At 38.5% G+C, this 16,523-nt stretch overlaps 1 protein-coding gene across 3 annotated transcripts in view; it reads left to right on the top strand.

The window, feature by feature from the left end:
* The window catches only part of LOC105487915 (C1q and TNF related 7), a 107,000-nt gene extending 92,486 nt beyond the window's left edge, over positions 1 to 14,514 (top strand). For all 3 annotated transcript variants that reach the window (XM_011751586.3, XM_011751587.3, XM_011751588.3), the window contains exons 2-3: positions 5,949 to 6,194; positions 11,813 to 14,514. In XM_011751586.3, coding sequence (XP_011749888.2) covers positions 5,949 to 6,194; positions 11,813 to 12,444 — 878 coding nt within the window. In that variant the 3' untranslated portion in view covers positions 12,445 to 14,514. The remainder of the gene's footprint in view (positions 1 to 5,948; positions 6,195 to 11,812) is intronic.
* The last annotated feature ends 2,009 nt before the right edge of the window (positions 14,515 to 16,523 follow it).

Raw genomic sequence — 16,523 nt, 5'->3', positions numbered from 1 at the left:
TGGACATATGCCCCAAAGTGGAATTGCTATATCATATGGTAATTCTCTTTAATTTTTTTGAGGAGTCATTATATTGTTTTCCACAGGCGCTGCACCATTTTACATTCCCACCACCAACATATTTTATTTTTACAAGAAAAAAATATACGTGGAGTCTACTTACACTGGGGAAAAAATAATATGCTATTTACAAAGGGATCTCAGTCTATGAACATGTTTTCCGGGAGTTCAGTCTTTGTACTGAGTTAATCAGTATTTCTCCAAGTATTTTCCGTGGCTAGTTTAGCAAGAACAAAGGGTTCCATGATTAAATAAATTCACAAAATACTATATACAACATTTCTGCCTCAAATATAAACACATTAACATGGAGGCTCACGAATCTAAAGTAACACAAATTAAATTTTTTAAATGTGTTTTAAAAACAAAAACCTGTTGCTTTGTAATCCCTACAGAAAAATAGGACTGAGGATTATTTATAATTAGCATCCAGGACAGACGTGTTCAAGATTAACAGTATTTCCAGGCTGGGCACGGCAGCTCACTCTTGAAACCCCAGCATTTTGGGAGACTGAGGTGGGCAGATCGCTTGAGTTTAGGAGTTCAAGACCAGCCTGGGTAACTTGGCGAAACCTCATCTCTCCAAAAAATACAAAAGTTAGCCAGGTGTGGTGGCACACATCTGTAGTCCCAGCTACTCATGAATTCAATTAAATGTTTTAAAGCATGTTGTATGTGGAGTGACAGCTAAGGGGTACAGGTTTCTTTTTGGAGTTTTAAAATAGTCTTTAATTGGATTGTGATGTACATTGAGTTGTACACTTTGGTAAATTTTATGGTGTGCAAATTATATCTTTATAAAGCTGTTAAAAATTATTATAATGTTTATGAAATTGTGACCCACATGGTTTATTCCCAGTCAAAATAACCAAGTTCACTGCAAGGCAGTGGGGGAGTGGGTAAAGAGTGGATTATTCAATACAAGGAGTTGAAAATATAAAGTTATATCCCTACCTCACACTTTTTATCAGAAAAATTCTGATGGAACAAATTTTTAAATGTGAAAAAAATGAAACAAAAATTGAAAGAAAAGCACAAGGATTCTTTTCAGGACCTTAAAGTGGTGAAGGCCTTCTAAACACAATAAATTGAATCTCAAAAAATAGTTTCATGGTAAAAATATTTTAAAATACATGAGGAAAGACAAAGGACAAACTGGGGGAAATTATTTGCTGCTCATGTCATAAGCCATTTGTAGATAGATAGATAGATAGATAGATAGATAGATAGATAGATAGATAGATAGATAGATTCATTGCACCATTGCTTATAATAGCAAAAGAAAGAAAATAGTCCAAATACCCATCAGTAGGAAACTGGTTAAATATTACAAACACATCTATATGATGGATTTTTAGCCATTAAATTAAAAAGGACAAGACAGCTCTACACATACAGGTGTCAATACAGAAGCTATAAATACTCATATGGAAACTAAGTGAAAAGGCAATGCACAGAACATTGCATATGGGATGCCAACATGGGGAAGGAGGACACACAAGAAACTGGCAAAGGTGATCACCTTTAGGGAGGGAACCTGGGTATCCAGAAGACTCAAAGGGAGGAGAAGAAATTGACTTTTCATTGCATACTCTTTTTTCTTTTGAATTCCCTATACAAGAAAAATTAATATTAAAATATTTTTAAACACCCTAGACTATGTCACGTTAAAACAACTCAAGTTTTTTATTTGTATTTCTCAAACACTGCAAAAAGGACACACAGACTCCAGGGAGATTTCTTCAAACCCCATTTCCCTCTTTCTTGTGTAATGTTCTCATATTTCATAATTTCTCACCAGTTTTTTTCCCCCACAAAGCTCAAACCTCCCCACAAAATTATCCTCTTTCTCCAGCCATGTTTTTTGGGTTAAGCCCTGCTGTAGGTGGTTGGACGCATCCATGATTTCAACAAAGATCCCTGCCCTCATGTAGCTTACATTCTATCAGGGAAAATGTAGATATAAAATAAAGATAGGAATTAGCTACTGAGTTAGAGGTGAAAAGTACAATGGAGAATAGAAAAATGTAGAGCAAATAAAAGGAAGGTCATGGGCAGAAGAAGGCAGATTGCAGTGATAAGGGTTGAACTTAATGACAAGATAACATTTAAGTAAAAACGTGAAGAGGGAGATGAAGAAGTAAGCTATATGGACATCTTGGTGAAGGGGGATTTAGACAATGTGAAGAGACACGTGAGACCCTAAGGCGGGGCATAACTGGTGTCTTTGAGGAGCACCAAGGAATCCAGTGTGACTGGAGGTGACAAAGTGAGGAGAATAGAAGATGAAGATGAAGTCAGGGAAATAAGGAGGGCCTTGTAGACCATCGCACCATGTAACATGAAGCTTTGGGCCCTTAAGTGCAATGAAGAACCAAACAGCATGATGCCACTGTGATTTTTCCATTATAATCCACACCCCTTGCATCAACTGAATCCCAATATTTGACTGACCAGTCACCATCGTGCCACTAGCATGCATCAGGCACCACAACACATTGTTCCTCAATTATCTTTGTTTTTTGAGACAGGGTCTGGCTCTGTTGCTCAGGCTGAAGTGCAGCAGCACAATCTCGGCTCACTGCAACTTCCACCTCCAGAGTTCAAGTGATTCTCCTGCTTCAGCCTCTCGAGGAGCTGAAATTACAAGTGCACACCACCATGCAGGGCTACTTTTTGTATTTTTAGTAGAGACAGGTTTCACCATATTGGCCAGGCTGATCTTGAACTCTTGACTTCGAGTGATCCTCCCACCTCGGTCACCCAAAGCGCTGGGATTACAGGCGTAAGCAACCACGCCCAGTCTGTTCCTCAATTCTGATAAGGATTTTTATGTAATAATCACTTTGAGTGCCTTTTTAAAAGTTTTAATTGGGAATGCTTGAAGCATTTAGACTCCTGTACAGGCAGTAGTATTGTAGTGCATTTGTCATGAAAGCGATCCATTTATTCAATGAATAAATCTGTTTCCATTGTTTTAATGTATTCCTTCTTTGAGTGACTTTTTGCCTGGCTATTGGCAATACTGAATATCCTTTTTTCCAATCACATCTTTAAAATTTCTGCTTCCTTTGTCCACCATCAACTAGACCCTTACCACACTCTTCTTCACAGACTGTTCCTATGACTATTTGCATAGTTGTGCTTTCACACCTGCATCACCGTGTCTGAGAAGTCACTGTCCAAATCAACTTCTCTGCAGATGCTTTCAGGTCCTTCCTGAAAGCAACTCTGGCCTCAGCCTATACCCTTGCACCCCATGTCTAGTTAAAAGCCTCATTATGACTATCTTCCATAAACCTTTATTTTTTTGGTAGAGATGGGGTCTTGCTATGTGGCCCAGGCTCCTCTCAAATTCCCGAGCTCAAGTAATCCTTCCACCTCAGCCTCCCAAAATACTGGGATTACAGATGTGAGCCACCATACCCAGCTTTTTTTTTCTGGGGAGGGGAGTGCATTTATTTTTCTGGGAAGGGAGGTGATATTATTGCTGTCCTGCTCCATCACTACAGCATAATGGGCCCTGCATGCTCCAGGCCTGCATCATGTATCACCACAGCAAAAACGTGATGTACTTGAACATGTTCCCTCCCAGGATATATATTAAAATTCTTTAAAGAAAACAGAATAAAGTAATAACTTAAGTGATTAGGCACCAACAGCAATTTGAAAAATTAAATGTCCATTTTAAATGGTAACAAGACAAGAACTTAAGATTGGGCTTACTCTAGCCCATCGTCTCTTCCTGTCAAATTGCAACAATTCTATGGGAAATGATTCTAAATTTCAAGACACAAGTAGCAGACAAATATGCGAGAACACGTATCACCAGTAATCACAGGACAGCCTGCATCTCCAGGAGGCCTCCTCGGCAGGTAGCCCACTGTGATTCCAGGCCCCAAAGAGCTTGGCAAGTTCCAGAAAGGTGGCCCCCTGAGGAAGCGCTTTAGAGCTCCTGAGATTAGCCTTGCTTCCCCCACATTTTAAAAATGAAGCCCCAGACAGGGCCACTTTCTCATTCCTTCTGAAAGCCTCCTCTAATCAGCCTTTCGCAAGGGAGAGGGAACTGCTAATTTAATCGATGCATCTTGTTCTATTGTTCTGACCATGGCAGAGGGTGTGAACAGAATGTTCTTTCCATATATATATATATATATTTTTTTTTATCTGCAGCTCCTTTGGAAGGCCTGTATTGAATGCACTGGGCTTGTCAGAAAGTGCCTTAATCCCAGATGAGCAATAGAATCAATAATTTTGGATTTGTGCTGTATGACAAGTCTACCACACAGGGCATGGCAAAAATGTTCTCCTTGCTTTTTTTTTAACTAGTAACACTGAGATTTAGTCAAAGTTACAGAGCCTGAATTCGGATCAGTTGCTTTGGTTTTTCACTAATAAGATTTCTAGGAATCAGGCTTACTTCAAAATCACATGTGCACACTGTGTTTTTCTTAGTTTGTCATTCCTATGCTCTGGCAAATTTCTGGGTCTAATTCCAAGATGTTGCAATTTCCCCCTGGGTACCACAAAAATGGTGATGTGTGCCTGGTCAATTTTCTTACATGGCTGTCAAAAAACAAAAGAAATTTCATCTGATTGCTTTCCCCACATTTTGTGGTTATTTCCTTTGGGAGAGTATCCACCAGGTCAAGCACTATATAGATTTCTTGTTAAAGCACAGGTCCAATCATCCAAACACAACTCATTTACATGACCCCAGAACCACCTGTATATATTCTTCCCTTTAAAACACTGTTAATCCTAAGGAGCATTTAGCCTAAAAAATCAGGTATCCCCAATCTATACCACTCTCCATCTCACCTTCAGCCTATATGCCAAAGTGCCTACTAATAAATGGCCCATCGTTCTCAGCTTCTAGGCTTTGTCGGGGAGTAGGGTTGGGGCCCAAGTCCTATTAGATCAGAATTGAAGAGACCTGCTGCCTGCTTCACTTGGGGCATGTGAGCCATGCGCGGCTTAATTTCACACAGCTCTTTAATTGAGCCCCAATGCTAACAGCTTAATGGGACACCACGGCATTACATCTTGCAGATTTTAAATTAAAGTTTGAGACCCCCCTCAGGACATGCACAGTACTCCAATTAACACTAATTGGCATTGCACATGATTACCAAGTGAAAAACATGGTTTTCCTGAAAATGCCTCCTCTTTTCTCCAGCTTTCAATAGTCCTTAAATTCTAAGAAAACAATCATGGGTGCATGCAAAGATTAGCTAGAATGATATCTAGCATGATGTTTATATTGGGAGAACTTTGGAAACAACCTAAATATCTATAATGGGGGTTCTGTACATAAAAGATAGTAGAGACAAAAGCAATTATTTTTTAATGTTACACATAATTTTGACATGAGAAGGCGTTCGTGATACACTGTCAAGTGAAAGAAGTTAAAGAAGTAGAAACGGCATGGTATCACTTTCTCCACAGTATAGACAAAAGAGACTGGAAGGATATATACACTAAAATGCAAATCTCAAGGTGGTAAAAATAATGGTGATGTTTATCTGTTTCATTTCCAGATCTAAATTTTATTCTTTAAAAAATGCACTACTTTTCCGAAAAGAAAATGCCATTTTTAAGTCCATCATTGATTTCCGAAGAATAAATGCAGTGATTTCTTTTGAAATGTGTTTAACCAATTCTTCATCTGCACCGACTCCTGTGTAGGGCACTGAGGATTCTATATCAATTATGTGTTAATAATTTTCAATGGAATTATGAAGGTAAACGGGGTTTTACATGTGTGGAAAGACGAACACTGGAGTGAATTGTTGCAAATGCACATCAGTTCACACTGATTTAATCATGCCAAACCACCCCCCTCCCCATACAGAAAGTTCATTTATGTCCATATGTTTCTCTTCCAGAGCCAAAGATGTTTGTCTTGCTCTATGTCACAAGTTTTGCCATTTGTGCCAGTGGACAACCCCGGGGTAATCAGTTGAAAGGAGAGAACTACTCCCCCAGGTATATCTGCAGCATTCCTGGCTTGCCTGGACCTCCAGGGCCCCCTGGAGCAAATGGTTCCCCTGGTCCCCATGGTCGCATCGGCCTTCCAGGAAGAGATGGTAGAGACGGCAGGAAAGGAGAGAAAGGTGAAAAGGGAACTGCAGGTAATGAATGAGAGGTTGCATAAAACACCCTCCTTCACCCCCACCTTAAAACTGTTCCCCTTTCTTTGTTACTTTTTCTAATGGGAATTGCTCCTGAAACCCCTTCTCTACTTTCATTAATCATAACAATTTACTGAGCCCTTACTAGGCTTCAGATGCTTCCCTAAACTCTGTACCTGCATTCTTATTTCACTGTAATGTCAACTCTTTCAGCTGAACACTATCCCACCTTATAGATGAGAAAATTGAGCCACAGCATGATTAAATGAATTACTGAGAATGGACCGGAGTGGACATGCACTACCAGTAGCTGCCAGAGCTGGACTCAAACATCTGATGCCCAGAAGTACTGGGCTATTGCAGCCAGCAGGCAATGGCTGGATGTGCAAGCACATGGATGGACAGACAGATGGACAGAAGGGGAAATGGACAGACTAAGCAGAGGCAAAAACCAGGAGGCAGATGCACGGATGCCATCCTGCTCAGCATGAATATCCTGAACAAAGATACATAAAGGGCTTCTAAATTTTATTTTTCACAGATGAAGTGACAATAGCACTGTAAAGCCTACCTTTCCTAGCTCATCACTTTCCCACCTGACACATAGCAACTAAAAAGTAGATTTTTACAGCTCTTTACAGCAACATAATTGCCCAATAGTCCTTCAGTAATTTTTACTTTGTTTCCCCCCAAAATAAGTAGGTCCAGGAAGCTTGCCAGATTTTTCAGTCCTTCAGAGTAAACAGAATTGAAATTCTAGACAGGCTGTGTTAATTCTAAAAGAGGAAGGGATTTGGAATCAATCTTTCAAGACAAGTTGCTGAGCATAAAAGTTGGGACAAAAGATAGGAAGGAAAAAATTCTATGTATCTCCAATCACCACTCTTGATTTACTGAGTTCTGTAAAACAAAATCGTAATATATATTCAGATTATTGGATAATAATTCATTTGTGAATTTGCCATGTGGATAATATTTGGCAAATCAATTATCAAATCTATGAACATTACGCAATAATAGATAAAGAACCTTTAGGGAAAACTTCAACATCAGATAAGAAGCTTTAATTTGGAGCTAAAATGTAAGTTTTCAAAGACATGTGTAAGGTAACACCTGTGAATACAAGTTACATTGAGTCATAATTATGAATATTCTTGAAATCCTATAATAACACCAGGATTATAGTTATATATTGCTTTTTGTTTGGGTCTGGAAGCAATAACGTAGTGGCTATACAAACAAACATTGGAGTCAGAAAGACTTTGGCTCAGATCTTAGCTCTTTCAATGACTAATCTAGTATCCTTGGCCACATATCCTCCTTGAGGCTCAGTTTCCTCATTTGTAAGTTGGTGGTAATAAGGGTGATTGTTAAGTTTAATGGCAAGAGTACATGCAAAACCCTCCACAGGATAACTGCCATGTGATAAAAACTCAGGAAATGTTATAACTTATTAAATTTTGATCTGCAAATATGAGTCACAGCTAAATTTGTGACTAGCCAAAGCCATATAATTAACTAGACATTGGTAATTCATTGCATGAGGTAGTTCTAATGTTAAAGACGTATATGTGGATATGCATTCAGATTAAATTAAATGTTCAGAACTGCTACCGTTTTAACCATATATGAGGTCAGCGATACCACCACATTCATAGATCCATTCATTCATCCATGTATCCAGGCATTATTCATTCAATAATATTTCTGTGCACCTATTACTATCCAATATTATTCTCCCAGTATTTCTCAACCTCTACACTAATGAGAACTGGGGTAGAATAATTATTTACCGTGGAGTCACTGTTCTGTGCATTGTAGGATGTTCAATAGCATTCCACTAGATGCTAGTGGCACTCCTCTCCAAACTGACAATCAAAATTTGTCTATATGTAGCCAGCTATCCACTGGGTAGAAAGGTGGACAGTGCAAAATTGCACCTGGTTGAGAACACTGTTCTAGACACTGGGAATGCAAGCATAAGACATTGTTCTTATGTTGATAAGCAGACATTCATGTGGGGGAGGCCAATATATACAGACATAATTAAAATACATCATCATAATAACCATTTACTAAGAACTTACTAGGACCTTTACATTTCATATTTAATATCTACTATAACCCTATTAGCAATAATGATAATCAGCAATAAAATTAATGTTACAAATGAAAAAAATAAGATTCAAAAACAAAATGACTTTCCTAACCTGAGATTATTTAAATACAATATACACACATAAGGATACATAACAGCTCAGAAAGAAAAGGTAAGAATAACTATGTGATTGATGAAGAGAGGTGTACCTCACTTATAAACTACAGGAAGAGACTGGGAGATTTGGGGATGTGTTTTTAATATGGCTGTAACTGGCCACAACCTGGCTGGGAGTGCCTGCTCCCTGTTTCCCCTTTAATGACACTACAAGTGCCTTCTCATTCACGTACTCTTGGTGAATACCCTCACCACATCCAACCGAACCATGTCCAATCAGGCATAATTTTGGTCCAACTTCCCTATCCTAAATGAGAAATGCAGAGTTTATTACACTCAGTTATAAATTTTCTATTAAAGTATCTGTCTCCCTCACCGGTCTGTTGCAATGATTACTATAGCATAATATTAGCATTTAATTTAATCTGGGTACCTATCCATATAAAAATCTTCAGATAACACTAGAATAACCTCATGAAAAAGATCATTCATTCCAGTTTATCATATGGATTTAGGTATTTGTGAATTTAACTATGGCCCATATTTGCAGATCCAAGGTCATAAGTAATAACAGCTAATTTGAGGGTCGGGCAGATGTCTTTCATGCCCATGTTTCACTTAGCCCCTAGTCCATGACTGGTATGTAGTAGATGGTCAATTAATGTTAGATGGTTTACTTGGATGCATGCACATATGCATAGATCCATGGATAGATGGATGGAAGGATAGAATGAATGAATGGATGGATGGAAGGAAGAAATGGTAAGGAAGAAGAAATCTAGGTAGACCCATTTCATGGAGAACTATAAAGAAACCCTTTCTGATCTAGTTTCAATACCTAAACATAGACTAACCCTTACCCCCATAATCCTCCACTCTACCCAAGCATACATCTGACTAAATAGGGAGAAGGACAATGACTCATCCTTTCTTTCCATTCTTAATATGTGGAACCTAAGCACGCAAGCAAATTCTTCATACAAACAGGAAGAATAACTATACATTATTACAGCTAGTCCATGATTATGTATCACCCAATTCAGCATCTCAAACAAACGTTATTCTAGAAAATCCAAACTTTCAGGCTGTGAAGGTGTTTTTGTGGACAGCATTGTAAAATTGCATCCCAAAGTGTATGATTTGGTATCAAGGAATTTTCAAGAGGGTGAGACCTCAAACGATCTAGTCCAACACCTTCATTTCAAGGACTGGGAAACTAAAGCCAGAGAGATCAAGCCCTTTCTTAAAATTCACCTAACTGATCTATGGCTGAACTGGGGTTTTATCCCAGGTCTGTTTGCTGCTTTGCCCAGTAAGTTTGGATTGGACTTAGATCCAATCTCCCCTTATTACAAATGGAGCATTTAAAACCCAGAGAAGAAATGACTTGCCAAAAATTTAAATTTAGGTTTGGCTTAATAAAAGTTCTCAAGAATAAATACATAGGTAAAGTAAAACTACACAATTCATCAGCAATATGTTATATTATATATAACATATATTATATATATTATATTATATTGTATTATATTATATAATGGCATCACAACCAGCTACCCAGAAGAAAGACTACCTATTATATTTAACAAGGTCCTCTTCAATGAGGGAGAGCACTACAACCCTGCCACAGGGAGGTTTATCTGTGCTTTCCCAGGGATCTATTACTTTTCTTATGATATCACATTGGCTTATATATTATATATATTATATATAATATATATGTTATATATAATATTACATTTATTACACTTTTCTTTCTGAGCTGTTACGTATCCTTATGTGTGTATATTGTATTTAAATAATCTCAGGTTAGGAAACTCATTTTGGTCTTGAATCTTATTTTTTTATTTGTAACATTAATTTTATTGCTGATTATCATTATTGCTAAAAGGGTTATGGTAGATATGAAATATTAAATATAAAATATATTCAATATATTATATATAATATGTTATATATATAAAATCATTGCTTTTTTATATCTATACAATGCCTTATATGTAAAATGTCAATGTCATATATGAATCAATGTCTTATATATAATCTATTTTATATATAAAACATCAATGTCATATACAAAATCAATGTCTTATATAGATTTTATATATATAAAATATTGTATATATAATGTGTTATATACATAATCTATTTAAATTTTAAACCATTTATATAAATTAAATTGATTTTGCTTATTTCCTTCAACCAGGATCACCATTTTTCTGTATTTAGCCTATAGTTGGTCTGCACATATAAAGATTTAGACACACAGAAAATATTCCTGTACGGTGATTTGGAATTTGTGAAAATTCTTTCATAGCAATTATGTTTTTTCTGTATATAAAGAGACTCAGAAAAATTAAGGGACTTAACTAAAATGATACAACCGTTTAGTGACAGAGCCAAACACTATTTAAGATTCTTGACTCCAGCCCCAAAGGTAAAAGGCATTTTGATGAACAGGAAACATCATTCAACTAAGAAGGCTTGGATTCTAGTCCAGATACAGAGGAATTTTTTTTTTTTCTTTTTGAGACTGAGTCTCGCACTGTCACCCGAGCTGATGTACAGTGGCGCAATCTCTGCTCGCTGCAACCTCCACTTCCCGGGTTCAAGCGATTCTGCTCCCTCAGCCTCCTAAGTATCTGGGAGTACAGGCGTGCACGACCACGTCTGGCTAATTTTTGTATTTTTAGTAGAGATGGAGTTTCATCGTGTTAGCCAGGATGGTCTTGATCTCCCGACCTCGGCATCCGCCCGCCTTGGCCTCCCAAAGTGCTGGGATTACAGGCGTGAGCCACTGCACCCACCCCCGAAGCAAGTTTTTTTTACCTGTCTGGGACTCAGTTTTCTCCTCACAAAAGAAGCTACTGCATGGTGGTGGCAGTCATTGTTTTTTGGTTATTGTAGCATGTTGAGCCCTCACTATGTGCCAGATGCGCTTTCGAATGCTAGGCTCCTGCTGGCCGGGCATGGTGGCCCAGGCCTCCCAAATCTCAGCACTTTGGGAGACCAAGGCAGGCGGATCACCTGAGGTCAGGAGTTCGAGACCAGCCTGGCCAACATGGTGAAACCCAGTCTCTACTAAAAATACAAAAAATTAGATGAGCGTAGTGGCAGGTGCCTATAATCCCAGCTACTTGGGAAGCTGAGGCAGGAGAATCGCTTGAACCCGGGAGGTGGAGGTTGCAGTGATCTGAGATCACGCCACTGCACTCCAGCCCTGGTGACAGTGAGACTCCATATCCAAAAAAAAAAAAAAAAAAAAAAAATTTATTATTTAGTAATACACTGTTAAAGGTAGCCTGAAAAGACAAAGTTGGGATGTGCTGGGACCACGTAGGTATACTGTTTGTGATTATATCTTTCAAGGAACTATTAATCAAACTATATACTCTTTTTGAAGGTTTGAGAGGTAAGACTGGACCACTAGGTCTTGCCGGTGAGAAAGGGGACCAAGGAGAGACTGGGAAGAAAGGACCCATGGGACCAGAGGGAGAGAAAGGAGAAGTAGGTCCAGTTGGTCCTCCTGGACCAAAGGGAGACAGAGGAGAACAAGGGGACCCAGGGCTGCCTGGAGTTTGCAGATGTGGAAGCATTGTGCTCAAATCCGCCTTTTCTGTTGGCATCACAACAAGCTACCCAGAAGAAAGACTACCTATTGTATTTAACAAGGTCCTCTTCAATGAGGGAGAGCACTACAACCCTGCCACAGGGAAGTTCATCTGTGCTTTCCCAGGGATCTATTACTTTTCTTATGATATCACATTGGCTAATAAGCATCTGGCAATTGGACTGGTACACAATGGGCAGTACCGGATAAAGACCTTCGATGCCAACACAGGAAACCATGATGTGGCTTCGGGGTCTACAGTCATCTATCTGCAGCCAGAAGATGAAGTCTGGCTGGAGATCTTCTTCACAGACCAGAATGGCCTCTTCTCAGACCCAGGTTGGGCAGACAGCTTATTCTCCGGGTTCCTCTTATACGTTGACACAGATTATCTAGATTCCATATCAGAAGATGACGAATTGTGATCAGGACCAAGATCCCTGTGGTAGACACTCTGATTGAATCTGGGGTTCCAGAAGGTGGAACAAGTAGGAATGGGATCCAAAGAGACTCCCACTCAGATTCTAAAGCCTTTAAAGACAATTCCAGCAGAATTTATCAAAACAAGATGAAACACAGAAAAATTGAAACCACAACAAAATGAATTCTATTAAAGAATAGCCCCAGATATAAATTCTTTTGAAAGCAACGTTCATAAATATTTAAGCAAATTAAAGACAATATTAACAAATTTTCTATTAAATGCCCTGAGTGACAAAACCAGTTGGCAATAATATTGCCTCATGAAATCTTCAAAAATATATTTTAGTCTGTTATTTAAGAGAAACATAACATAACATCCCAAAATCTTTGACAATTCTCGAAAGGCTATATAGTAAGTCAAAAACCAAAGGTAAGAGATGCTAACTATTTTTCAAGCAAGCTACAGAGAAATGAGAAATGTCTTTGTTTTATTATTTATTCCTTCATGTTTGTATATATTCACTCAACAACCCTTTAATGAGCCTGTAAGGACCAGACACTGTGGCACTGAATCAGATTTAATAATGAGTTAAGACAAAGCCCCTGCCTACGGGCTAGTGTGTGGTGATCAAACGATCACAATTCAGTGTGATGAGCAGCATAGCAAACAGATGGATTTGATGCTAAAAGCACACAGTGTCTGCTATTCCTGAGACTGGGGTCCAGAGAAGCTTTTACACATGGAAAAACACTAATCATGCCAAGGTGTATGTGTTTAAGTGGGTGTGATGGATGCAAAGAGAATGAGGAATTCAGCATTGCATTCTCTTTGCACCCTCAATGCTTATTGGTATTCTCAACAGCGAAGGGGTGAAAAATCTAGAGACAGAGGAGGCCTGGCAGAGGTGATAAAAATGAAGATTGAAATGAAGAGAAATAGCCAGTAGGTGATTCTTGTAAATCCTTTAGTGTGATGGTTTCCCAAGACAAATATTTGTCCTAATAGCTTTCTCATAAATATGGGCACCACTTTACATTGTGGTAAGACATTGCTTCTCATGGATCTGCTAGGTATTTAGCTGAAATAAAGCAAGGCATGTGTTCACTGATTTATGAGTAAGCTGATGAGAGTAATGAACAGGAGAAGGAGGGAGAGAGACCAAACGTCTGAGTAAACAGACATACCTTCCAAGTCTCACACCTCCCTTAGTCCCACTCTTGCTTATGTCAGCACCTTGTTCTTCACTGAACTGCAATTCTTCAATTATTCTCTTCCATGTTTCTGTCTGATCTACTGTTCCCATGGTTTATGGTAATAGTATTTCCTTCATCCCTCCCTTTTGGTAACTTCCAATCCTCCTTCTATGTATTCCTTTCTCTGCTCATTGACTTATAAATAGTTTTCATACCTCTTATGTTTGAATCACCATGCTAGATTCTGTGAAGACAGAAGAGTATTAAGATTAATATATTAATAGTATAGCCCTGACTGGTAAATTTCTTTTTTTTAATCTTCCCCAATTTAAATTTTGTAATTTAAAAGTAAATTTTACTGTCAAAAATGCAAACTTGGGGAGGGCAGAAGCATCACACACAAGGCTGCCACTTCACACCTGGAGGGTTGCATGGCAGCCAGGCAAAGGTGCTTCTCACTTCACAGACAGAGGGACGGCTGGGCAGAGGTGCTCCTCACTTCCCAGATGGTGCAGGAGCCAGCTCTGACTAGTAAATTGCCAAGGATACAAGAAAGGAAATGGCATGCACACACACAAAATACCTATAATTTTGGAAGAGAAAATGATAAAATATGCTAAGTTCTAGGCTGGAAATAAGGGCGAAATACTGTGAAAGAAGAGGAAATGTTTACTTCCAAATTAGGATGTGACAGAGAAGGGATAGGGAAATCCTCTCTGTTCACTGGACCTTATGTGATGGGTGACACTTGGAGTGGCACAAGTTGGGGAAAAGCACACTTGAGACAGAGGTAATGATGGGGATGAAGTGAGAACAGAGACCCAGAAGCAGAATCAATGGACCATATTTGTAAGAGCTTTGAAAGCCAGCCTGAGAACTGGAGAGTTTATTCATAAGAAAGTGTGGAGACCCTGTGTATTTCAGAGCTGGATACTGCCATTAACACAGATGAAAGTTGCAATCATCTAGTAGTTGTGTGTAAGGGCAAGGCTAACTTTTCCTGTCTTTCAACCCTATCTTGCTTTCACTGTCTTCATCTGCCTGCCATATTTGTGCACTTATTGCTCTCCTTCTGAGTCAGGACATGTGTACAGGAGACCAAGAACAATGAATATTAGAAAAAAAGGAGAGAGCAAAGGTGGTTTGAGGTAGTCACCTGCTTACAAATAATAGCCAAAGATAGAATTCCAAGTTGTAAAGCATAAAAAATAGCCAACAGAAGTAACTAATTTGGGAAAAATGAACATATGGGCCCTTTGAAGACTACAGGATTTGCTGGATAAAGTGGAAATGGAGAAGTTATGGCAGACAGTCATGAACCACAGATTACTGTGATTAAAATTTTCTTCTGATCGTAATCCACAAATGCATTCATTTTTTGGACATTGCTTGCTTATCTTTTAAATGTTTCTTTTATTACAAAGCCTATTTTGAGTAGCTTTTAAAACTGAATTTTCTTTAATTGGTTCGAAGCCTTGAGATGAATTTCGTTTTGAAATATCTGGTGGGATGGTAAAGAGAACTGACATGAGAAAGGAGGAGTTGTTTTGGTATTAAATAAATCAAATCTTAAACAAATGTAGGTGTCTTTTATTAAAAAATAGCAGATACAGTTTATCCACATTTGTAAATATTTGTATAAAGAAAGTAGCAGAACAATTTTGGTTTAAAAAATTCCAAGTCTCATTCTGATCGTTCTTTGTAAAGGCTGACTTGTAATGAGTACGTATTAAGCAATATTTATTGACTCTATACTACCTTGTTCTAGAAGAGTTTAAAGTCACTTATGAAGATAAATTAAGATATAAAAAGAAAACAGCAGTAAAAAGCAGATGAGAAGAAATAGGAAAAACAAAGAAAAAAGAAAATAATGAGGCTAATATAATACTGTGTGTACATGAAAATGCATGTGCCTGTGTTACATATTTTCAGGTCACAAATGTTTCTTTGTGCCCCTGAATGCACAAAGGTATTTCCAGGTCATTTATCATTGTGAATAATGTTGCTTATGATAAAAAATAGATTCCATAAACTCTAAATATCTTTTTTTTCTACCACTCTGTGTAAAAGATCATGAAGGTAAATAAATTTTAGATATGAGCTGGGTAAGTCCATTTGCATTGCTATAAAGGAATACCTGAGGCTGGGTAATTTATAAAGAAAAGAGGTTTATTTTGGCTCACAGTTCTGCAGGCCATACAAGCAGCATGGTGCCAGCATCTGCTTCTGGTGCGGCCTCAGGAAGCTTCCAATCATGGTGGAAGATGAAGAGGGTGCCACCATCCTATCACATGGTGAGAGAGGGATCAAGAGAGCGGAGTGGGGAGGTGTCACACTTTTAAGCAACCTGATCTCACATAAACTCATTAGCATGAGGACAGCACCAAGCCATTCATGAGGGATCCACCCCCATGACCCAAATTCCTCCCACTAGGCCCACCTCCAACATTGGGAGTCATATATCAACATGAAATTTGGAAGGGACAAAAACATCCAAACCACATCATTAGGTTTCTCTCTTTGTCTCTCTCTCTGTGTAGCTCCACTTTAAGTAAATAGCATCATTACCCACCTTGCACCAAAGCCAAAACCCTAAGGTGCAAGCTAAATGTCTTTCCTCCCTTCCCTACTGAATTTTGCCCAGCATAAAATTCTTATGGTTCCAGCCACTAAATGCACATATCTGATTCACTGCACCTTTCCATTCCCGGTGCGAAAGGTGTCATTTATACATTCATCATCACTTCCCTCAATCAGTGAAAAACGTTGTAACTGGCCCTTTGCCTCCAACCACAACCCTCCAATCCATCCTCCACACTAGATTGAGTATATCCTTTTAAAATGAAAATGTGCATGCCATTTCCCAGCTTAAAAAACAGCAATGACC

The sequence above is a fragment of the Macaca nemestrina genome, chromosome 3 (genome assembly GCF_043159975.1).
Source record: "Macaca nemestrina isolate mMacNem1 chromosome 3, mMacNem.hap1, whole genome shotgun sequence".
In the NCBI taxonomy this organism is placed as follows: Eukaryota; Metazoa; Chordata; class Mammalia; order Primates; family Cercopithecidae; genus Macaca; species Macaca nemestrina.
The sequence above is the reverse complement of the archived record's forward strand: the minus strand, read 5'-3'. Positions and strand labels throughout refer to the sequence as shown.